Below are 24,491 nucleotides of genomic sequence, written 5' to 3'. Positions count from 1 at the left end.
TCTTTTCCAGTCTTGTCATCGCATTCTTGCTCTCCTTTGCTGCTTCAGTGTGTTCTTGCCGTAATTTACGGATTTCGTGGAGGATGGCCGAGTCACGTCCCTCGTCGATCGACGCCATTCCTTCTGCTCCCTCGATCTTTTTCTCCTTAGCGCCCTTTTCCTCGACAAGTTTCCCCTTCTTGACCATGTTTTGTTGAATAATTTGTCTTTAATATGAGTCACAATTTATACCTTTTCTGTCTTTCTCCAAGTAAGTATTACATTACTCTTTAGTGATTTTTGTCAGAGCTACTTTCCTTGCTGCCGTCTACCTCATTGCGCCACCGGAAGTGGCATCACCACTTTCTCGTACAAAATTTTAATTACACAATTCGAAAATAGAAAAATAAGAGTGGCACGCGCGATAACCAATGTTCAACTTCCTGATCCTAAACGTCAAAATTGTCAACCAAATATAAAAACTTAAAGTTATGGGGAAATTCAATTATGTTTCCATATCTCAAAAATTACTTGATGAAACTGTTTTAATAATTTGGACTGCAGAAATAGAATATTGCTTTAATCACAGTATCCTGCCTTGTGTACAACTCTTAATGCACATTTTGGGAGTATAACGAAGGAGAGGGAGTGAACTTTTGTAATTATTGACCCAACTTTCTGCACAGTACGTTACATTTGGCAAAACTAAAGAACCATATAATACATTATAGTTTAAAAATGATTTAGCTTAATATTATTAAAATGCTTTAGGTACGTTATTTTGTATGTGTCTGATGTATGTTTTCCAGTTTATTTTCCATCTATTGTAACTCCTAAAAATTAAATTTTTGTTACAGTGTCTATGGCAACACCATTTATTTTCAACACCAGGTGTAGCTTTGCCCTGTGATTGCCGAAGAAAATAACTCTAGTCTTATTCAAATTTAAAGATTTTTTTTTGTATCCATCTATGTTTTGGGGTTAATTCTTTTAATATTATTATTTGTAACTGGATTGAAAGAATCATCATTGGAATAAAAAACATTAAAGACGTCTGAAATGATGACTACTTGTAATTGTTTTGAAACATTCAATTTATTGTTGATATATAAATTGAATAGCTTTGGAACCAGGACCGAACACTATGGTACTCTACAACAGATGTACAAGTATCCAGATGCCTGGACCACTTTCTTATTTTCTCATATTGTTGCATCTTAGTCAAATAGCTTTGAATCCATCTCAAAGCCACTCCCCTGATGACATATCATTCCAGTTTTTAGAATAGTAAATTACGATTAATGGTATCAAATGTGGGCAGCACGGCGGCGCAGTGGTTAGCGCTTGTGCGGCACAGTTCATGTCATGGGAACCTGTCGTGGGTTCAAATCCAGCTCCAGACTTTCTGTGCGGAGTTTGTATGTTCTCCCCGTGCTTGCGTGGGTTTCCTCCGGGCACTCCGGTTTCCTCCCACATTCCAAAAACATGCATTTCAGGTGAATTGGCCGGTCCAAATTGTCCCTAGGTGTGAATGAGCGAATGAGTTGTCTGTCCCCGTGTGCCCTGCGATTGGCTGGCAACCAGTTCAGGGTGTCCCCTGCCCACTGCCCGAGGATGGCTGGGATGGGCTCCAGCCCCCCCCGCGACCCTAATGAGGATAAGCGGTACGGCTAATGAGATGAGATGAGATGGTATCAAATGTTTTTTATAAGTAAATATACAGGACTGTCTCAGAAAATTAGAATATTGTGATAAAGTTCTTTATTTTCTGTAATGCAATTACAAAAACAAAAATGTCATACATTCTGGATTCATTACACATCAACTGAACTATTTCAAGCCTTTTATTATTTTAATATTGCTGATTTTGGCTTACAGCTTAAGAAAACTCAAAAATCCTATCTCAAAATATTAGAATATCATGAAAAAGTATACAAGTAGGCTATTCAACTAATCACCTGAATCATCTAATTAACTCGAATACCTTGCGAGGGTTTCCTGAGCCTTAAAAACACTCAGCTTGGTTCAGTAAACTAAATCACAAGTATGGGGAAGACTGCTGATCTGACTGCTGTCCAGAGGACCATCATTGATACCCTCCATCAGGAGGGTAAGACACAAAAAGAAATTTCTCAAAGAGCAGGCTGTTCACAGAGTGCAGTTTCAAAGCATATCCACAAAAAGTCTGTTGGAAGGGAAAAATGTGGCCGGAAACGCTGCACAACCAAGAGAGATGACCGCAGCCTTAACAAAATTGTGAAGAAGAGCCGCTTCCAGAATTTGGGGGAGCTTCAAAAACAGTGGGCTGAAGCTGGAGTCCAGGTATCAAAAGCCACGGTTCACAGACGTGTCCGGGAAATGGGCTACAATAGCCGTATTCCCATGGTCAAGCCACTTCTGAACTCAAGACAACGGAAGAAGCGTCTGACTTGGGCTATGGAGAAGAAGCACTGGACAGTTGAGGAGTGGTCCAAAGTCCTCTTTTCAGACGAAAGCAAGTTTTGCATTTCATTTGGAAGTCAAGGCGCCAGAGTCTGGAGAAAGGCTGGAGAGGAGCAAAATCCAAGTTGCTTGAAATCCAGTGTGAAGTTCCCACAGTCAGCAATGGTTTGGGGAGCCATGTCAGCTGCTGGTGTTGGTCCACTGTGTTTCATCAAGTCCAGAGTAAATGCAACTGTGTACCAAGAAATTTTAGAGCACTACATGCTTCCATCTGCTGAAAAGCTCTATGGAGATGAGGATTTCATTTTCCAGCATGATCTGGCACCTGCCCACAGTGCCAAAACCACCACTAACTGGTGTACTGACCATGGCATCACTGTCCTTGATTGGCCTGCTAATTCCACTGACCTGGACCCCATCGAGAATTTGTAGGGTATAGTTAAGAAGATGAAGAAAGACACCAGACCTACGAATGCAAATGAGCTGAAGGCCGCTATCGAAGCATCCTGGGCATCAATAACACCTCAGCAATGCCACAGGCTGATTGCCTCCATGCCACGCCGGATTGATGCAGTAATCCGTGCAAAAGGATTCCCAACCAAGTACTGAGTGCATCAATGGACATTTTTAAATGTTTGATTTAGTTTTGCTGTTATAAAATTATTTTTTTACTTGGTCTGAGGAAGTATTCTAATTTTTTGAGATAGGATTTTTGAGTTTTCTTAAGCTGTAAGCCAAAATCAGCAATATTCAAATAATAAAAGTCTTGAAATAGTTCAGTTGATGTGTAATGAATCCAGAATGTATGACATTTTTTGTTTTTTTAATTGCATTACAGAAAATAAAGAACATTATCACAATATTCTAATTTTCTGAGACAGTCCTGTGGGTGTTGGGTGAAATTTGTAGTTGCATGTAGTTTTCATTTTTAGGTGCAAGAAAATCTTTTTATTTTTTATAGCTGGCAAACGGTACCTTATTTTTTTGCAAAGCCCATAATAGATACATAATCATTGCACTTGTATATCTTTTATTAGACTCTGTTCAAGTGTAACATACACCAGTCCTCTTGGGCACAAACCGTATGGGGCAACGATGCTTGATAGAACATCGCCGTACAAACTAATACCAGCTTCAGTTAATCACTAGAGAAGAAATAAAATGCAATGGCAAAGTAAAGCCACCAAAGAGTAGTGGCTGCATCATTTTTAAGCTGACTTGTTGAGAAACGTGGCAACAAATTCCAGGATTTACAAGCATATCACCCAAAATTCAAGCCCGTTTAATTTTCAAAAACACAATATTAAAATTAAAGATTTTTAAAGGACCAAGCACCCGTACAAACCATTTCATTTGCCATTGTGACACATTGGCAATTGCGAGGTCGCACTATAAAGCATAGATTAGTAAAGCCGTATCTCAGCTTCAAAGCCACTACTACACTCTTAGAAACTATGTCAAGAATATTTGTATGGTATAACGACCTATTTTATGTGTTATGCCATTCGTTTGTTATTGTATTGTCACTTTTACTAGACTGGATCCTATGCAGCTTTGCTCTGCAGGTGCTTAATTTGTGATCAACTTGTTAGTGGTGTATTGACCATCTCTGTTCAAGGACTGAAAATATATTACAGTCAGAATGAGAGTAAATGCACATTGATAAAATTATTGCTAGTAAACTTTCAGAAATACAGGGTGACAGCCAGGACACAATAAACAATGCAAGGAAATCAGCTATGCAGTTGAGTACTCGATAGTGAATACCTCTTTTCCAGTCTGCGCACTGATCTGATAGATGCCCTTAGTGTTGATGGCTGATGCAAGAGACATAGAAGACAGCTCCACTGAGCCATGACTATCCTTTACTGTCTTCAGCCACTCCAAATGGCGGGCACTGTCATGCTACAGGAGAACATTTTAAGTTATCTTATTTTTTAAATAGAAAAGTTGAACAAATACTTTTGAGAACAAAAAATACCAATTTTTTGGGAAGGTTGATATCGTGTCCTAAAGCTCTCCAGAGTTTTTTTAAAACTTCTTTAAATTCCAGAAAACCAGAGTGTGGTTGGAGCTCATAAAGGACAGGAGAATAGCCAAGAATGGCATCATGGAAGCAGACCACACGATCGACCTCCATGTCATTCTCACCAGCAGAAATGGAAGCCAGTTCAACAAACACTTTTAAATCCTTAAGATCTGAGAATAGTCACATTATTTAACAGCTTGCTTTTAAAATGAAATATTGCTTAGAGTATAATTGTTACCCGTCAGTTCATCCATGACCCATTTTACAAAATGACCTCTGTGTGTCAACTCATTTAGGCAAAGTCTGCGCGTTTCCGTGATGTCCACTAGATCATTCTTGGCCTCTATCAAGTCATTGTCGATGCACTCCAGCTCTGCCACTTCAAATTCTGTACGACTCTGAAGGGAAAAAATTCATGAAGTAACCAATGTCCAGAAAAGACGAAAACGTTTATAGTTGTTTGCAATACAGTAGAAAATCAGGTGTGATTGGAAATATGACATTAACAAAACATTTAGATGTGGTTCCAGGTATTGTCTGAAATATGAACATTGTACACAAAATGGCTACTCTGTCCAAGTATTCGATTGCAATTATTTGCATAGGAGAGGGCCAGGACCAACACATCTATAAAAAAACAAAAGGAAAACTAAACCATTTAGAATGGATTCTAAAAACTAAAAATGACAGATTGAATTATTCACCTCGCCTCAAAAATGTTGTGCTAATAGCATTAAAGAAAAACAAAAAATGTTGCCTTTGTTTTTTGTTTTTTTTTGCCCATGTAAAATGTTTACAATGTTAAAAAAAGGTGAATAGTCTGATATATTCTTCAGGCCAGGAGTTGGACACCTTTCTTTTGAAACTTTCAACATACCGGCAATAATTGTTAACATTTTATAAAGCAAAAAAGTGAAACATTTTTTCTATGTAACATTTGGAGGCTTGTGTGGCAAAAAAATGTTTTTTAATGTACATATTACTTTGCCTTTTTAATTATGTTGTGTATAGTGAACTTAGAAATATTAAATCAATGATTTAATATCAAAGATCGTCTTGATGTCAAGTGTTCCACCAGTGCAAAATTTAGGCCAAAGACCTCATTCTTAAAAGCCTCCATGTCTATTAGCTTGGATTTTCACTTTGGAGTATTTTAGGTCGAACAATTATCAAATAATGACAATATTATTCATTTAAAAAAAAGAAAAAGGGAAAACGTAGACTTACCACTTCTAGGAGTTTCTCAAGCACACTGAAGTCACCATAAAGACCAAGTGTCTCTTTGATATCAATGATCACTTGAGCTGATGCTACTGCAAGATGAAGCTCGTCATATTGCTCGATCTGTTGAACCCTGGTGTGAATCCACTGCTTATCTGTAGACATGTTGATTCTGCACATAATCTCCAAGTCTCGTGCAAGTTCTGCATACTTGCCTTTGTAGTCTTTGAAAAGCCAGTTTACCTCCATCAACTTTATAGTGCCATTTTTTAAACGTATGTATATATCAGAGTAATTGTCAAGACAAGGTGTGAAAACATCTGCATGAAGCCCATCAAGAGTCAGCGGTTCCATTGGGAGCTCTTCCGCAACAAGAATATCATCATTTAAGTCTTCACTGGCCTTTCTGCATTCCTCCTTCCAGCAAAGTGTGAATATGTGGCTGTCTCTGACCTTGTGGAGGACTTCTGACATTTGTCTTGTCTTCTCATTCATTTTGAAATAAGTCACAACACCGGCTGTAGAAGAGGAAAGTTTGTCCAATCGATGAACTTCCATGAAATGGTCCAGGGGCGTCGTCTCTATATTGATGCAGCGTCTATTGTTTATATCATCAACATCAACTTAAATGAAAAGGAGGACAAACATTCACAACATAAAAATTCGGAACAAATGCTTGATCACACAGAACTTGGTTCACGTACCAGACATGTATTTGTCAAGATGGTGGATCATGGTGAGAAGGGCATCCAACTGTTCCTTCTCTTTGTAGACAGCTTCAACTTCACCTTCTCTGCACTTTAGAAGCCTTCCCATTTTTCCAGTTTCTTTGTGTTGCTCATTCTCTAAGAGACAATCTGAAGATGATACAATCCACAATGTAAGTCAACATGGCATCCTGTTATACTCCCATCAGTTTTTAGTCGTAATCAGAGAAAACAAATACCACTCTTCAACAGTTCCAGGAAGGCATCTTGACGCGTCAGAAGGATTTTGAGCATCTTCACTGTGATGTTTCCCTTAATAAAAGCATTTTTTAAGGTGGCAAATGTTGATAGGGCAAAAGTGACTCGGTTCCTGGCATCCTCAGTTAGTTTGTAAAAAATGTTTTCCTCTGCACCTGAAAAGGACAAGTTTCTCATTGATAAATAAATCATTTTATGTTTTTTCACATTTGTTGTTTTTATCCTGCTTGCTTATAATGACAAATGTGGTTCTGTTTTTATTATTGGACACCTGCACTGGAGATTGCTTAGGATGCCGAGTTTATTCGCCATTTTCTATATTAATGCACACTCTTGTTTATTTTCCTGCCTCACAGTTGTTTTTTTTACTATTATGCACTGTTTACATATTTGTGACATTGACCAAATGATGCTGTTCCTTGAAACCCTTAAGGGAGGATCTGCTTTTTGTAACGTAGGATATTTGATAAAAAGAAAGGACTCAGGGGAGGACCTTTAGAACAGGTTGGAAATTTGGCATCTTGAGGGTTTTGGTATATTCCTGTTCTCCTTGCAAGCTAAAAAATTAACTAATGTCGTCGCTCCTTTTGTTAGTGTCTACCAAACAATAAACGTATCAATCTTAGTCAGAAAAAGGCTGGGTCAGTAACTAAAAATGAGATAAAAAGACCAGCAGAGACAAACGCCCAGGCAAGTGAAACAAATAGAAAGTGTCTGGAGGAACATCTGCAGCTGAATTGGGGTCACCGAGGTCAAAAGATGCATGAAAACATAACCACATAGAAAAACTAAATCCAAATTGGAGGGGTAGGAGCAGATGATGGGAACCACTGGTAACATCTTGAATGTTATGTTTTTTCAACAGTTAATACACGGACACCAATTATTTCAAGCACCAATATTTGTGTAATTTTCATTGGGGGCGGCAGTGGCTCAGGTAAGGCGCTCGTCTGGGGATCAAGAGATCGCAGTTCGAATCCCGGCTCCTCCGTGTTACATGTCGAAGTGTCCTTGGGAAAGACACTGAACCCCCAATACCCCCAATAAGCAGGTTAGCGCCTTACATGGCTGCATGGCCGCTATTGGGAAATGTGAAGCACACTGTAAAGCGCTTTGGGAAGTCTTGACTTGAAAAGCGCTATATAAATGCAGATCATTTCATTTCATTAATTCAAATAAAAAAGTATTTTACATCACCAAAAAAACTGAATGACTACCATCTCAACAACATACAACAGGTAACAACATGGGATTGCTATTTTGAAATTATCATCTTAAACACTGAGTTATCACATTAAAGTTGTGTGAATTGAGGGACAATATCCCATACTACTTTCTTACAACTCTGTTCTCAGTCATTTAGTGTTTTGTTTGAAGTGCAATAACATTAACTCTCTGCATGAATAGAGGTCTCTAGTTAGATTCAATTAATCGATAGTTGATTAAAATGTTTATCTCAAAATGATGATCTTTTCAATTATCTGCAAAGAGCTTCCATTTTGATAGAAGATGGTGGACATTAGGAATATCGGAAGGAACAACTGTACCATGAAGCATGAAAATGTGCTTGGCAGCGGTCCAATTGAGAAGGTGCTGAAGGACTATCTCTTCATTGTCTTCATAATACCCTTGGTGGTTCCTTGGCCAGGAATTTGTGATGATGGCTGAAACAAGTTTCACAAACTTGCCGTTCATCTTGAAATTCTCAAATAATTGGCCCTCAGACTTGGTCTGCAGAAGGAATACATTTGACAGGCATAGTAGGATTCAAGTCGATTCACCCTTTGGAAAGCAATCTCATTCCATTTCTAGCCATTGTACTTAGTTTATAGGCCACAAAGCTATATACATGTTAGCATTAACCTCTTAACTTTCAGGTTCAATTCGCTTAAAATCCCAATCCAAGACTCACCCAAAGTAAATTGAATGCTTTTCTTGCTCCATTTGGAGAATATGGACAGTTTTGGTCTATTTTGAAAGTTAAGACTCGGAGGTTTTGTCCTAAACGGAAGTAATTACTGCAAGTGCTACAAACATTGCATGTTAAGAGTTGGAACACAGAGAAATAGAAGTTTTTAATCTCGCCTGAATTCCTTTTCCAATTATATGCCTGCAGGCCAGTGTAGCATGGGCATCTGAGCTGGTAAACAGGTGAGACAATAGCTTGAAGCCTTGCCTGCCATTTTGTCAAATTTGATCATAATCCGAAAAACTAAACACTCTATAATTTTTTCTAAGGGTAGGTTTAGGCATTTTCACCACTTTTCTACACTATAACCTGTGCAAACTTGTATTTTACTTTGGCAAATTTTATAAAACATTGTGTACATTTGCGCGTAATAATGGTGCGTAAAAATGAATCACAAGTGGTTTTACGCATGTTTTATTTTGACTCATTTAAATACACATTCATAGATTGCATACATTTAAGTTGTAAATTTCATCGGCTAACCAATGTGTCAATCATTATTCGAATCGTTTACTACTGGCTGAAGATATTTCGGACCTATTGGAGGTAATATCCGTTTAAACAAACAGGCCCGTAGGGCTACTGCGGGCTGTGTACCATGAAAAAAAGCCTGTTATAGGCCGACAGAGGTGACAATCGAAAAGGGAGAGCCTAGCTACCACGTTGGGAATAATTTTACGAGTGTGTTTATTTTCAAAAGAGACTTTGGCGCAGGATCTGACCCTGAATCCTGTTCAATGCAGGGAAGGATGGTGTTCAGCAGTATCCATTCTAAAAAATAGGTATGTATTAGTCTTGAAGGATGGTAACTAATGGAAAGGTAGGTACATTGAAATATTAACAATAATAATGTACAAAAACATAAATAAGCTAACAACAAAAAATGCTTTACAAGATTCATAAAATTTTTGAGAACCATCTGCTCCAAACAAGCGTGTTCCATCGTCCAACCCTCCACTAACAATAAAGATAATCCATTGTGGGAAGTTGCTGCTACGTTGTGGGTGTTTTGGAGAATGGGTTTTATCAAAAGCCTGTCTTTTCTTTTTTCAGGAACAGGTTTAATTTTCTCTTTCAGCCCAACAGTCGCTGACTTATGTTAATTTAAAACCACTTGTCAATTTGTGGGCGCCGGCACCCTCATGGTAATTATGATGTGTGGTACGCCATATTTCAGTTACTTTTAACATCGTACAGACACGTATTTGTTTATGAAAATTCCGGCAGCCATTGGAATATTAGGGGGTTAAAGACCGAAGGAAAGAGTGTACCTGGCATACAGATGAAACAGCCTCAAGTGCACACTTCTCAATGCAAGGCGAAACATGTTGAAGCGAACGATCAAGTTCTTCTATTTTTGTGCAGTAAAACTCAATTTGATCCACAGGATTTGCCTTAAACCAAAGATAGTGAAACATCGACTTTATTTGTAAATCAAAAGTTATCCAAATTATGTATAAGTACTTGAAGTACTATGAAGTCTACTATACCTTTTTGTATTTGTCCTCAAAGTCCAAAGATAATTTTTGCCTCCACTCTTCCTGACAACTGTCATCGTTGAAGTGAATCTCAAGTATTTGGTTCCACACCTGAAAATTTCAAATAAATAAGAGCTTCATGTCTTCCAACGCAAACGCACATAATAAATGTTTATATAACTATATATAAAAAATGCATAATAATGCTTGAATTGGGATAACGCAAGAATTGTTTTGTTGTCCATTCCTCTCCAATGCTAATCAAATATACTGGGCGGCTGTGAGGTAATTTACAGAGGACATCGACTAGCAAAAAATGGTTGCCCTGGAAAGATAGATCAAAACAGTGATTTTGACATTTAAAGCAGTTTCTAGAAGCACAATAATAAAAATGCTGAATGCTGAGTTTTGACTCATGGGCATGAAAATAATTTACTGCATTTAAAATAAGTTTTTGGTAACTTCTGCTTAAGTGGCTTCTGATCACACAACTTTGGTCTGAGCAGAAAACACGATAGGATTATAAGGAAAAATCATCTGTCAGAGGTTTGTGCGACCCGGAGGGTGCTAACTGTGATGATTACTGTATATTGGAGAAAGAGTTGGTGATATAACTCATTTTAAAAAATGATAATTAGATCAGAGAAAAGAAAATTATGGGAAACCAATAGTTTTAAAAATTGACAATACTTTAACAACAAACAAAGATGCCTTGCTGCACCAACAATGCATGGGAATACGTTCCATTTGATCAGATACGCATCAAATGTGACTGCTTGGCAACCCTTTCTATCATACATAGATACCCTGCAGTTTGACATAAATGATTACTAACTTTGAGCTACCCTTCGCCCCCCTTGTTTGTTTTTCTTATTTTATCATTGACAGTGCATCTGGAAAGTATTCACAGCGCTTCACTTTTTCCACATTTTGTTATGTTACAGCCTAATTCCAAATTGTATTAATTTAATCTCTTATCTCAAAATTCTACACAAAATACTCCATTATGACAATGGACTAAAAATGGCTGTGCACAAACGTCTCCCATCCAACCTGATTGAGCTTGAGACTTATTGCAAAGAAGAATGGGCAAAACTGCCTAAAGATAGGTGTGCTAAACTTGTGGGATCATATTCAAAAAGACTTGAGGCTGTATTTGCTGCCAAAGGTGGATCAACAAAGTATTAAGCAAAGGCTGTGAATACTTATGTAAATGTAATTTCTTAGTTTTCTATTTTTAATAAATTCAAAAAAAAATAAAAAATAAAACTTTTTCACATTGTCATAATGGAGTATTTTGTGTGGAATTTAGAGATAAGAGATTAAATAAATACAATTTGGAATAAGGCTGTAACATAACAAAATGTGGAAAAAGGGAAGCGCTGTGAATACTTTCCGGATGCACTATATACATGTGTAGTGTGTGTGTGCGTGGGTTTATGTGCATACATGTAGTGTGCGTGTGTGTGTTTAAATGTATATTTGTGCTGTCAAAAATATTGTGCTATTAACGTGTTAATGCAAATTGATTTTAACGGCGTAAATTTTTTCAGCGCAAGATTAATGTTTATTGTGACCAAATGACCAACGGTAGAAAAATTACAGGATACACTTGTAACCCGGAAACACAATAATAGGCACACCCCATGCATGTGTGAGGCCCTTAAGCGACGCCGTTGCAGCGCATTTCATATAAGTTGCCGGCGAGTGGAACATTGAACAAAAATTTGTCTCACTGACATTAGTGCATGCAACATGATTGGGGTGGCCAAACAGCTCCCCATTTAAACACTAGCCGTGCATCGCACATAGTGTGCACCGAGCAGTCAGTTTCTTTACACAAGAGCCTGTTTGACAGCGCAAGAAGTAGTAGGCTTGCATAACTTTTTTAATGTAAATGTTAATGTTCATACTTTCCAATTTGCAGTAAAGGAATGTTTACAGTAAGCCATGGTTTACTGCACTGTAGTTCTATCTATCTATCTTAATTGGTCATATCCCACAAGAGGGGCGACCGACAGCAAGACAAACATATACAAAAACAAAGGAAATAAAAAGGGAAAAAAATAGCAAAAACACACACAAACATTTTTAGACCATGGCTAACCCAAATGCCCAGACACCCAAACAAGTTTAGGCACGTCGGCACCTAAGTTGGTCATGCTTTCATCCATCCAGATGAAACGGGACACAAGAAAGCGGCCATGTCACTCAGGTCAGGGTGACAGCAAGACAAACACATACAAAAACAAAGAAAAACAGACACAAAAATTGTTTTTGACCATGGCCGACCCAATTGCCCAAACAAGTTAAGCACCTCAGCACCCAAGTTGGTCATGCTTTCGTCCCTCCAGATGAAATGGGACACAAGCAAGCGGCCATGTCACTCGGGTCATGGTGACACGACACACTCTTTTGTTCAACAGCAGGGCCCGACAGCTTTCACTGGTTTACCCCTGCCGCATCATACAGGTGCCCTGCCCATCCCTTAGAACGCGTCCAAACATCCCACTACCCTTTTACAAAACCTCTCCACTCATTCCTATTACAAACAAGAGCTCTAGCTTTCACTAGATTTAGACCTCTTTCCTGCAGTGCAATCATAACACCATCCATCCACGTCAATCGCGGCCTTCCTCTTGGTCTCCTTCCATTTACTTCTGCTCTGTAGATCCTTTTCAACATTCGCTCTTCATCCAACCTCTCCATGTGTCCAAACCAACCGAGTACTCTCTTAGCCACACGCTTGCTCACTTCCATAACTACTCCAGTTCTGACTCTCACAATTTCATTTCTCAATCTATCCAATCTTGTCACTCCTAACATACTCCTCAAACACTTCATCTCAAAAACATTTAATTTCCTTCTCAGATCTGCGTTCAGGCTCCAAGTCCCTGCACCATACAACAGTCGGCACAATCACACTCTCATACAGTCCCCTCTTAACATCCATGCTCATACTCTTGTTGCTCATCACTCTCCTCAGAGCGCCCAAAACCTTGCTTCCTTGATTCACTCTGTGCAATACCTCGCACTCCATTCCACCAACTGCAGCCACATCACAACCAAAGTACCTAAAGCTTTCAACTCCTTCCAGCACCTATCCATGCAACCTTATTTTTAACACCATGCCCACTGCATCACGTGAACACTTCATCACCTTACTCTTCCCAACATTCACACATAACTTACGCCTATCACATACTCTTCCAAACTCCATTACCAACCTTCTCAGTGTTTCCTCAGAATAAGCCACAAGCAAACAACACCTGACTTACCTGCAACACGGTTCCACTGTTATCAATCATCTGTACACCTCTGCCAAATACTCTTGCATTCACCTCTCTCACCACGCCATCCATGAACACATTAAACAGCCATTGTGACATCAGACACCCCTGTCTCACACCAGTCAACATAGGGAACCACTCACTTGTCTCACTCCCTACTCTTACACATGCTCTGCTGTTCACATAAAAACTCCTCAAGGCTTCCAACAACTTTCCACCCACTCCATACATTACCACAATGCCTCTCTATAAACTTTGTCATACCCCTTTTCCAAGTCAATGAAATACAAATAAACATCCTTACCTTTTGCAAAATATTTCTCCCACACCTGTCGTAATGCAAACACCTGATCCACACATCCTCTTCCCTACGTGAAACCACTCTGCTCCTCCATCACCAGCTCATTCTCTCACCCTCTTAATCAAGACTCTTCTATACAGCTTACCCGGCACAGACAACAAACTGATATCTCTCGAATTGCTACATTCATACTTATTACCTTTACCCTTAGCACTGTAGTTCTAATTTAGAAAATGTGCACTTTGTAACTCTAGTTTGTATCCTCCTGTTTTAATCCCTGAGAAAGCTTTGTTGAAGGGTTAAATTTTGTAACCAAGTATTAATTTTCTGGCATTAGTTTATTGACAGTGTTAGATTGTGTGAAATGTTCTTTCAAATGTGAATGACTGTTCAGAGTCAGAATAGGTATTGTGAAATATAACACTACGCATTGTTTTTAATAAAGACAAATTACACAAAACAAACCTAACCACTTTTCCATGTTGATAAGTTTTGAAATGATAATTAAAGGGACATTTATAATTGTTTAAATTGCGCAAATAATGTACAATTAATCACAAGTTTACTTCAATATTAATGAGATAAATCGCGATAAATATCTTAATCGCTTGACACCACTAGTGTGTAAGTGTATATAAATATTGTGTGTATATATATATATATATATATATATATATATATATATATATATATATATATATATATATATATATATATATATATATATATATATATATATATATATATATATATATTATATATATTATATATATATATATATATATATGCATACACTATCCATAAACATTTTTTTTACATCCCATAGCCCCCTTTTTTCCTGTTTCTTCCCCCCCGGTTGGTGTGAATGTGTGGCTGAGTGTGATGTTTAGGTGGAAAATGTCATACTTAAAAAGATTTTTGTAAATAAAAAAAGTTGAACTAGATAATGCCCAGTGATTGGCTGGCAACCAGTTCAGGGTGTCCCCTGCCCGCCGATAGCTGGGATGGGATCCAGCACCCCTGTGACACTATGGAGGATAAGATAATGGATGGATGGATGGATTAAATACAAAATGTAACTGTGTATTAATTTGCATACTGCAATTCATTTTTTTTTATTTGATTATGACAAGCCTCTCACAATGTTATCATTTTTAAATGAAGCACTATTTAGAGAGCACCTAACAATTGAGAAATGGTAATAGTGTTCCAGTAAAATTTGCCTAAAATCTCAAACCAAGACGTGCCCAAAGTAAATTGAATGCTTTTGCACTCGAATGCCTGAAGATGAATGTAGCATGGATATCCGAGCTGGAAAACAGGTGAGACGATAGTTTCCGCCTCACCTGTTATTTTGTTAAATTTGATCACAATCTGAAAAACTAAATATTGTATTTCATACATTTTTCCAAGGGTAAGTCTAGCTGTTTCCAAGAGACTTCAAGTTTAAAGCTATGAAACCAGCGCAACTGTATATTTTACTTTGTTCAATTTTCTTAGACATTTTGAAAGAGTTGCAAATATTTGACTTATCTTACCAGGAGTCAACCAATGATCATGCACCCTTGTGCATAATAATAAAGCGTGAAATTGAATCACAAGCGGCATTACACACGTTTATCTTGGGGTCTAATTTGAATACACAGTGAATATCTGCATATTGTTCTGTTAAGAATTTCATTGGCTAACCCATGTGTCAATCATTATTTGGACCGGTTACTACTGGCTGAAGATATCCGGTGCTAAAAATGGGGATCTCCGCTTCATCAGATAGGACCAAGAAAAAAAAGCCTGATCTTGGACGAGAGTGGTGTCAATCAAAAGGTCAGATGCTAACGGCTATATTGGAAATAATTGTATAAGATTGTTCATTTTTAAAAAGAAATAATGTGGCGGAACAAGGATCATCTAATGGTGCAGAAATGCTTTTAGGCATGTTTTTTTTTTATCTGTCAGCATTGTCATGTGTTTTAGGGTAAATATTTTACACAGTTGGATTCACTGGATGTTCCTGGATGTAATGACTCAATGTTTGCAGAATGCCAACTCATCAGCTAACTACCCAGGGGACTTATTGGTGAGCAATCAGCTATATGGTTTTCTGGTATCTTGTTTCAGACTGATCATGTTGTTTATGTACTATTCTGAAATAGTCATCATATCATGGACCTCAAGAGTATAACCTTTCCAATAATATGTGGCATGACATATTTCAGTAACTGATAACATCATACAGACTCACTGGCGGGCCGTCCGACTGTTGAGGGGTTTGAGTTATTATCCTTGCAAATAACCACTGTTCTTAAAATATTTCCGAAGCAAACCCAATACTTGTATATACTTCCATATAGAATTTTAAAAGTAATGCTTTTATTGTACTCTTAATTATACAACTTTAATAATAATATTTTTTAAGCTACTTAAAAAAAACAATGCTCACGTCCATCTCCTGTGTAGCCTCAACCTTGCGAGGGTAAAGACCACGCCTTGAGAGCAAATTGTCCTTGAAATGTCCATTCATCCAATTTCTTGTGATGCATATTGCATTTGAGATCTCTTCAGCGTGTGGCTGTTTCCCATTAGGTTGAACCTCCTAAAAAGAACAGCTTTTGTTTAGAACAGAAACTATTGTATGTGAAGGTTCTGTTATTGTTTTCATAAGATTTTACTTTGCATACCTTTTGAATATGTGGCACTGCCAAGTTGCAGACTAGTGCAACCAAGTTCATGCATGAAATGGGAATATCCATATGGTAAAATGACTTGAAGGAACTGATTATCTTCTGTAACAGCTTCACTGCTGCAACCACGCACAATCTTGCATTGTTCTCGGAGAGGAAACTACCAAAGATTCAGTGGAGAAGATATACCATAGTGTTGGATATGCAAACTTAACAATACAAATAATATAACTACAAAGGATAAATCCAAATTACCTGTATTTTGCTTCAAGGAGATTCTTTTGAATATGTGAGAGGATGTCGGTTACCTCCTGAAAATAAAGGATCTAGATCAGTGTTTCTCAACTGGTGGGGTCACAACCCAAAATTGGGTCGCGGACCTGTTTTTTTTGGTGGGTTTCAGGCCTTTGCCATGACAAAATGATGCTTAGAATAGCATGGTGACGGCACATGAAAGCATGAAACCGTCAAAAACGAAGCAGCATTTCAAAACACAACCACTGCTAGTCAGCGACTAAGACTCGAGGACATCAAAAAGTGTCTAAATCCGTGATCAAAGCAAGAACTACCATTGCCTGCATCTTACCAGGTGGCACATTGTCCTGCAAAGTTTAAAAAGCCCAATGCCATTGCTGAGAACTTTATCTCACCTGCAGCTAAGGCTACGGTATAAGAAGTTTTGGATCAATTGGCAGCAAAAAAAATCTAAAAGCAATATCTCTGTCAAATGAAACAATAAAACACTAAATTGAAGATATGTCGGAGGACACCTTGCATTAAACCAGGTGCGATGATCACAAACGAAGCCGTTTCACTTGTTAAATTGAGGCATGTGTGAGACGGGGACTTATACGAACATTTTTTTTTTTTTTTTGCAAAAAAGTTCCCCTCATTAGTACGACTGTCGAACATGTTTTCCACTGTGGATTTTTATTTGAGTTCACTCGGCTTATCTTCGGACATGTGTATCGATATCCCAACTGACTGTTGCCTCCATGACAGGGAAAAACTTAGGTGTCACTTAATCTTTTCAATGGACAAAGTTTTGAAGTAATTGGCTATTGCTAGGCTAACCATAAAAGTTAATTTCGTGTACTTGGATAATTTTGAATTGCACTTTTTGTTTAATTTAATGAGTGTGTGAATAAATACGGGTACAATGAAAATCAGTGCAGTGTCGATTTTTCTTTAGGTTCAGTGAGTGGAGTTTACCTGCTAGAATTACATCATTTTATATATATATATATATATATATATATATATATATATATATATATATATATATATATATATATATATATATATATATATATATATATATATATATATATATATATATATATATATATATATATATATATATTATATATATATATATATTTATTTATTTTTTTCATTGCATGTTTGTAGATGTAAAATATGTAAAAAAAATGGCTGAAGACTTTGAAGTAAAGTGTTTTGGATTCATTAGAAAGGCACTTAATTGAACATTAAAAGGAATATTACTACTTGATGACCTTTCACTGGTCAATATTTTTTAAAGATTATGAACATATTCTAATATATATGGTTCAAACTACATTCATTCATTAAATTTAGAATGTTTTTCTTGATTTCCGTAGCAGCTTGTAATTAAGTTGAAAACCTGGGTCCTGAAGTCAGAGCAGTTGAGAACTACTGTTCCAGATGATCAGTATTCACCTTTGAACAACCAGCTTTTCAAAAGTGTTAGATTCCATTGTTTAACCAAATCACACTTTAAAAAATGAAGAGTAATCCATTTTATATTTATGGCTAAATAAAAAACGTTGCCCCGTAGATGCATAGCAATGACAATCCATGATTTTTAGTTGATGTCTCATCAAAATATTCCTACCTACCTCCACCTTCTCACAATGACACAAAACTTGGCGTGCTTAATGTGCATGCACATCATAAATTGGATGAGTTTAATGCACATTAGAACTTCAAGTTACATTCATATTAACGACAACTTAGAGTGTCTTTGTCCGAATAAATACTTTTGACTCTTTGAATTTTAGACAGAGCCATGTTCTAAACCAGGGGTTACCAACCATTTTATGAGCTGAGAGTTACTTTTTCATTTCTGATTAGTAGAAAGGGCTACCACCCTGATATGCAGTTCTGGAATAACAACCTATGTTAGTATGATATCACTAGGTTATTAGAATAATGATAAAAACTGAAACATTTTGGAAGAATTGATTATATATTTAAAGCCACTGACACATGTTAACGACTTTTCATGCCAGTTAGCAATTAAATTTCTGAAAAAATCACAATGACCCATCACTGGTGAACTACCTTCTGAACCAGTCTGCAGGCTACTCAGGTGTTCTCAGCAAGCTACCTTGTGCTTGCGGGCACCGCTTTGGCGACCTTGGTACTGTTTAATTTGAGTTTCAGTTATTGTGGAAAAGATGTTCCGATACGGATATGTGGTGACCAACCCTTTTAAAACTGAGAACTTGAGTAATCCATTGCAGAAAATGATTTTGCAATGTTAATTGAAATTCAATCTTTGTGAAATGATTCCACACAAAATCAGTTAAATGCAAAAAGGTTTTTAGTAGACGCATTGGTTACTTAAAAAACGTATCTGGATCCATGTAATTTTAGTTTGTGCAACCACTTAACAAAATGTAATTGGGTATGTTCACAAAAAAGGTGAAAATGCGTTTTTACTGCATTACGTCGGGCTATGCATGTGGTATGGTAGCTAAATGCTACCTGGTTCTTATTTACAAAAAGGTAAATCCTAATCTAGAAGAACCCGTTAATCTACATGTTTAAATATACAGTTTTTATAGGAGCATACCTGAAAGTTTGTAGCACCTAAATACTTTGGCGTCTTGTCAAGGAAGACACGAAGAATGTCCAAAAGCTGGAAGTTCATGGCAATGCTGTACTCTTCTATTTCACTGACAGACATCAGCCGCAAACCTGATCGTACAATAAGTGGATCCACCTCCATCAAGTGAGGATATTTTTTCATCTTGTTTAGGATTGCCCTGTCAAACAGAAGAGGAATAAAAAGTGATGAGATTGGCAACCAAATGAACCTGCAGCACTTTTTTTAATGGCAAAATAAAGCAATTTTGCTAAGTTTAATAATAATGAGTACATTGTGCTCCTACGTAGAGTGTCATTTTATGTAAAATAATTCCCTGATGTGCCAAGCTATGTTGGAATGGATGTGATCTAGCATCATTTGTCCAGTTGCAGTCGATTCATAAGTAGGTGACATTCCCTTGTTGGCGGCATTTTCAATACCCAGGAAAAAAATATTACAAATGCAACACTACGATGACACAAAAGTACATCTTTGGACAGTGTCTCGAGCATTTAACTTTAACCACTTGGTGGACCACGCTTGGGGCGACTTAAAGGGACTTGCTGAAGCACCTATTGTGAACAACTAATGTGTTTATTATTAGAACATCCATCCATTATCTGCACCGCTCATCCTCAGTAGGGTCGTGGGGGTAATGGAGCCCATCCCAACTATCTTTGGGCAGTGGGCTGGGGATACCCTGAGCCGGTTGCCAGCCAGTCGCAGGTACACTGAGACAGACAATTCACTCGCTCATTCACACCTTGGGACAATTTGGACCGGCCAATAAACTTGTCATGCATGTTTTTGGAAATGTGGGAGGAAACCGGAGTGCTCGGAGGAAACCGACGCAAGCATGGGGAGAACATGCAAACTCCACACAGGAGGTTCGATCTCATGACCTCAGAACTGTGTTGCACACGCGCTAACCACTGTGCCGAATGTTTGATTCAAATGATGAAATAATAAATCCAGTCATGTATAGATCTTTTGAGGCAAATGTTTACAAAGGACAATTTACACAGAGCCTTCAACTTGCAGGGCCAAATTGCCACTCATAAAATGTATTTATGTACTGTATCTTTTTTATTAGAGAGTTTTAAAGAAAACAACTTGGCATTTTCAATATTATCCGTTCATGTTAGCAAACTTTTTAAGCATTTCTGCATTGAACATTTTTGCTGTGACTATGACAACCCAATTTCTTTGGGCGCAACACTGCAGAGCCTTTCCCCAATGTAAATTATTGTACTTGCAACAACTTAGAATGTCCAAAAACAGCAATAGATTTCCCAAAGAAATACGTGTGCCCCTTTAGCTTACATTTAACATGTGAACATGAATAATGTCTCTGTGTCCTATTCATTTGAGAATTAGTAAATATCAAATTGATAAAAAGCCCTGGCTAAGCATCGTCAGAATTTCAAAGCAGTCAGCCCAGGCAAGCTTAGCTGACACAATCATTCATCTGGAAGCTGAATTATTGCAGAAACATTGAATGCTGAAGAACTGAAGCTAACCAGTTCCCTCAGCCGTCAGCCTGTTATTGGCAGTAGTCATTGCACGCCTTTATTATGGGGTTCCAAATATTGGTTGGGATGGACAAGAGGTGACAGGCTGGACTACAACAGGGTTTGAGCCGAGCTGAAGAAAGGATTCAAATGAGCAAAGGAAGAGGACCATTTCAATCACAACAACCCCCAGAACATGTGGAAAGGCATCATGACGGACTACAAAACCTCGATCCAGCTCATCAGCCACAACTCCACCCAGCCTAACACACTAAACAGCGTCTTTACCCACTTTGACAAACTAGGCAGAAGCGAAGCTCCACACCTACCTGGGCTGGAGGAACAGCACAAGCCCCTCATCCTGCAGCAGTATTAGGTGATACCCACCTTGAGGAGAGTCAATATTGTAAGACCTGACAAAGTGTCAGGCCGGATTGTGAGAATATACGCCGAGTAGCTAGCAGGAGTGTTCCTGGACATCTTCAACCTGTCCCTGCAGCTGCCGATGGTTCCTTATTTTCTGAAGTCTACTACCATAGTCCCATTACAGAATAAGACATCCCCCACCTACCTTAATGATTGCAGTCTGTTTGCCTTTACCCCTATAATAATGAAGTGCTTAAGTGGTTTCTTCTGAAGTACATCAGAGACTACATCCCCACAGACCTTGAAAGCCTCCATTTTGCCCACAGGATGAATTAGTTACCCCTACACATTGCCCTGATCCATCGCAGCAGCCAAAATACTATATAAGCCAGGATGCTGCTTATAGACTTTAACTAAAGCTGGCGCTGAAGTTACAGGTGATGGGTCTCCCTGCGTCATTGTGCCACTGCAATAGAGAGTTAGCTCAACAACATGCCAAAGGTGTTGAAAATAGGAAAGACGACACCATATTCTCTGCACGGGTAAGCCGCAGGGGGGGTGCTCAGCCCAGCCTTGCTCAACCCATTTACTCACGAGTGTACTGCCACCAATAGTTTAGAAATTTGTGTATAACACTCCAGTGATGGGTATCATCTCAGGCAACAATAAGACCCAATACAGACAGGAGATACACCAGCTCTCAAGATAGTACTCAGCAAACAACCATTTGCTGACTGAGAACACCCAGGAGGTCATTGTGGACTTTAGGTCCAGAATAACTGACCATGCACACCAACCTCCCCTGGCCCCTACTTTTGGATGGAGAAGTGGTGATGTGTGTGTGAACAACATTGACTTCCTGGGCCTCAACATCACATCAGACCTCTCCATGTCTGTAACACTTGCCGCCTGGGCTTAACAAAAGATATTGTTCAAGAATATCTTTAATCTTAAATTAGTGTAGGAATGAATTTGGAAGAAAAAGAACAATGTTTTATACACTAGATCAGGGGTGGCCAACCCGGTCCTCAAGAGCCGCATGTCCTGCATGTTTTTAGAGTTTCTCTGTTCAAATACAGGTGAGTCCAATCACCTGGGTCATTATCAAGCTCCCACACAGCTTGCAAACAATCTTAAAATTTGCATCACCTGAGTAGGAGAAGGTAAACCTCCAAAACATGCAGGACATGCGCCTCTTGAGGACTGGTTTGGCCACCCCTGCACTAGATGAATACAAGTCAGGACAGATAGTAAGAAGCTTGATTCATGGCAACAGCTGAAAGTGGACATTGAAAAATTGGTAAAATGTTATGACTGAAATTGTAATACATTACGATTATTATTTGATTGGAGGGTTTCTGTTGGAGCAGAAACTGTTTTCACAAAAACATCTTGATAATGGCCCATCATAATTCAACTAGCACTTTAAATCAAACTAATGAAAGAAAAATGATAAGGTAGGTTTTCTTGACAAACCCAATATTGTCACTGGAAAGCACCCAATACTGAAATTATTTCTTTTAAGAGAATAAAAACAACTTACTATTCCACAAAAAATGATTAGATAATCAAATGACAAAAACAAAATTTTTGTTTTGTGTTTTAATCACTTTAAGTACCAAAGATACACTTAAAGGTTAATATGTAGATATGGTGGGAATATTCTTACCTTCTGTCACCACTGTTCATTCCACCCATTCCAAGATTGAGAAGACCATCTCCAGATGTCAGGACTTGAAACGGACTTGCAAGATTGTCATGTACAAAATGAGTAAGCGGTAAGGCCAAGATCCAATGTGGTGTCCCAAGTTGTTGCACTTTTTTGATAAATGAGAGCAAGTATCGTGGTAGGCTGCAACAAAGATTGAGCAAAATTTTTACAAATGAGATAGATTAAATGCTGTTGTTTTTGAGAAAACAATAGCATTCTACTTGGCATGGGCCCTACATCTTTTTAATTAGGGAAGTCTTAAATAAATCCTAAAAGTTTCCCACCCTATTCTGCTACTGTACAGGCCCCTGTGAGTTAATGTAGCGTCTGCCCTCCCCACTTGTTTACTGCATTTTTTTGTGTATAACGTGCACCCCTTGTTTTTGATCAAAATTAGACAAAAAGTGATGTTTCGGTTAGATACTACATGATTCAAATCCGGGTTGCAGCGATAAGAGCACTGGATCCTAACCACTGGACTAGAGATATAAATGACATACCAAAAGGCATTTGATTCAATCTCATCATCACAACTTTTTTTATTCACGGGCAAACAAAAAATTTACAATTAATTTATCAAATGTCCTTCAAGTAGTAAGTGGACTGCATTTATATACAGTATTTACTGGTCACTGAAGACCTCCAAAGCGCTTTACAATACAGTTCACACTTTACCCGTTCACACACACACACTCGCACACAGATAGTCAGCCAAGCAAGGCGCCCAAATTGTGTATCGGAGTCAAATAGGGGTTCAGTGTCTTGCCCAAGAACACTTCGAGATTTTTCTCAGACGAGCTGGGAATCGATCCAGCGACATCTTTTGGTCCCAAGACGACCTCCTGAGCTACTGAGGTACTTTGAAGTCAGATTATCGTCAGATACACCAAAGAGCTGTTTCCTATGTTGTGTATTTTGCGCTTATTTTTATCTTTTGGGATTCCTTTGTTTTCTCCGTTCTCTAACATTATTCTCTGGTACCCCGACTGAAAACTGTGTTATGATTAAGATAAAACCTGTTTTTTTTAATGCCTTGTAAACGACTGGAGGTCCAGTGATTAGAATTCAGTGCTTTCACCACAGCGGCCCCAGATCAAATCCCGTTGCATGCAATGTTTTACAATTGTGATCAGCTGTATTTACGAACTGATCAACCATTGCACAAGTACAGTAAACTATAATCAAGAACAGACTGGCTGCAGTTGAGGATAGGTGTTATAGTTTTTGGCAGTTTTTGGCTATGAATAAGCGAATTTTGACCAACCGAGACGCAAGCATAAGCCACCTGCCCTTGCTAGCAGTAGAAACTCAACTGCCCAAGTTATCGACCTGTATTGGTAGTCCTTGCTCATTTGGTGCGTAGGGTGTAACGTCGCAAAAAAGGCCTACTTAACTGATCAGATGTGTTGACAAAATGTTGATTATTCAAAATAAAACACAATTATGGGCTTTTATTAAATAAAATGCCCTTTTTCATCTACAGTTTTGAAAACATTAGAATTCTGATGAGTAAATAATGAAACATTAAACAGCTGTAGCCTTGTTAGCATAGTATGGCAGCAAAATTTGAAAAATGACTAGATAATGCATGAAAATGTCAAATACTGTATATAAACAAATATATTATACAGTAGCTAGTACATTTTTACTGTCTCATTTTTTTATTGTTTTATTTGAGCAAAATCGAAATTGTT

General features: G+C 38.0%; 1 protein-coding gene across 1 annotated transcript in view; it reads right to left on the bottom strand.

Annotated features, from left to right (window-relative positions):
- LOC148373838 (E3 ubiquitin-protein ligase rnf213-alpha-like) overlaps window positions 1–24,491 on the bottom strand; it is a 79,139-nt gene that overhangs the window by 47,420 nt on the left and 7,228 nt on the right. The window contains exons 9-22 of the mRNA XM_088329606.1: window positions 22,756–22,938; window positions 19,195–19,387; window positions 16,611–16,666; window positions 16,353–16,515; window positions 16,115–16,267; window positions 10,096–10,194; window positions 9,877–9,999; window positions 8,184–8,367; window positions 6,618–6,791; window positions 6,376–6,528; window positions 5,678–6,294; window positions 4,689–4,848; window positions 4,403–4,620; window positions 4,189–4,326 (exon numbers count right to left, since the gene is read on the bottom strand). Of these exons, the coding sequence (XP_088185732.1) occupies window positions 4,189–4,326; window positions 4,403–4,620; window positions 4,689–4,848; window positions 5,678–6,294; window positions 6,376–6,528; window positions 6,618–6,791; window positions 8,184–8,367; window positions 9,877–9,999; window positions 10,096–10,194; window positions 16,115–16,267; window positions 16,353–16,515; window positions 16,611–16,666; window positions 19,195–19,387; window positions 22,756–22,938 (2,614 nt within the window). The remainder of the gene's footprint in view (window positions 1–4,188; window positions 4,327–4,402; window positions 4,621–4,688; window positions 4,849–5,677; window positions 6,295–6,375; window positions 6,529–6,617; window positions 6,792–8,183; window positions 8,368–9,876; window positions 10,000–10,095; window positions 10,195–16,114; window positions 16,268–16,352; window positions 16,516–16,610; window positions 16,667–19,194; window positions 19,388–22,755; window positions 22,939–24,491) is intronic.

Source organism: Urocampus carinirostris, chromosome 1 (assembly GCF_059441175.1).
Source record: "Urocampus carinirostris isolate Australia breed hairy pipefish chromosome 1, RoL_Ucar_1.0, whole genome shotgun sequence".
In the NCBI taxonomy this organism is placed as follows: domain Eukaryota; kingdom Metazoa; phylum Chordata; class Actinopteri; order Syngnathiformes; family Syngnathidae; genus Urocampus; species Urocampus carinirostris.
Note: the sequence above shows the minus strand (reverse complement) of the source record. Positions and strands in the feature narration are given on the sequence as shown.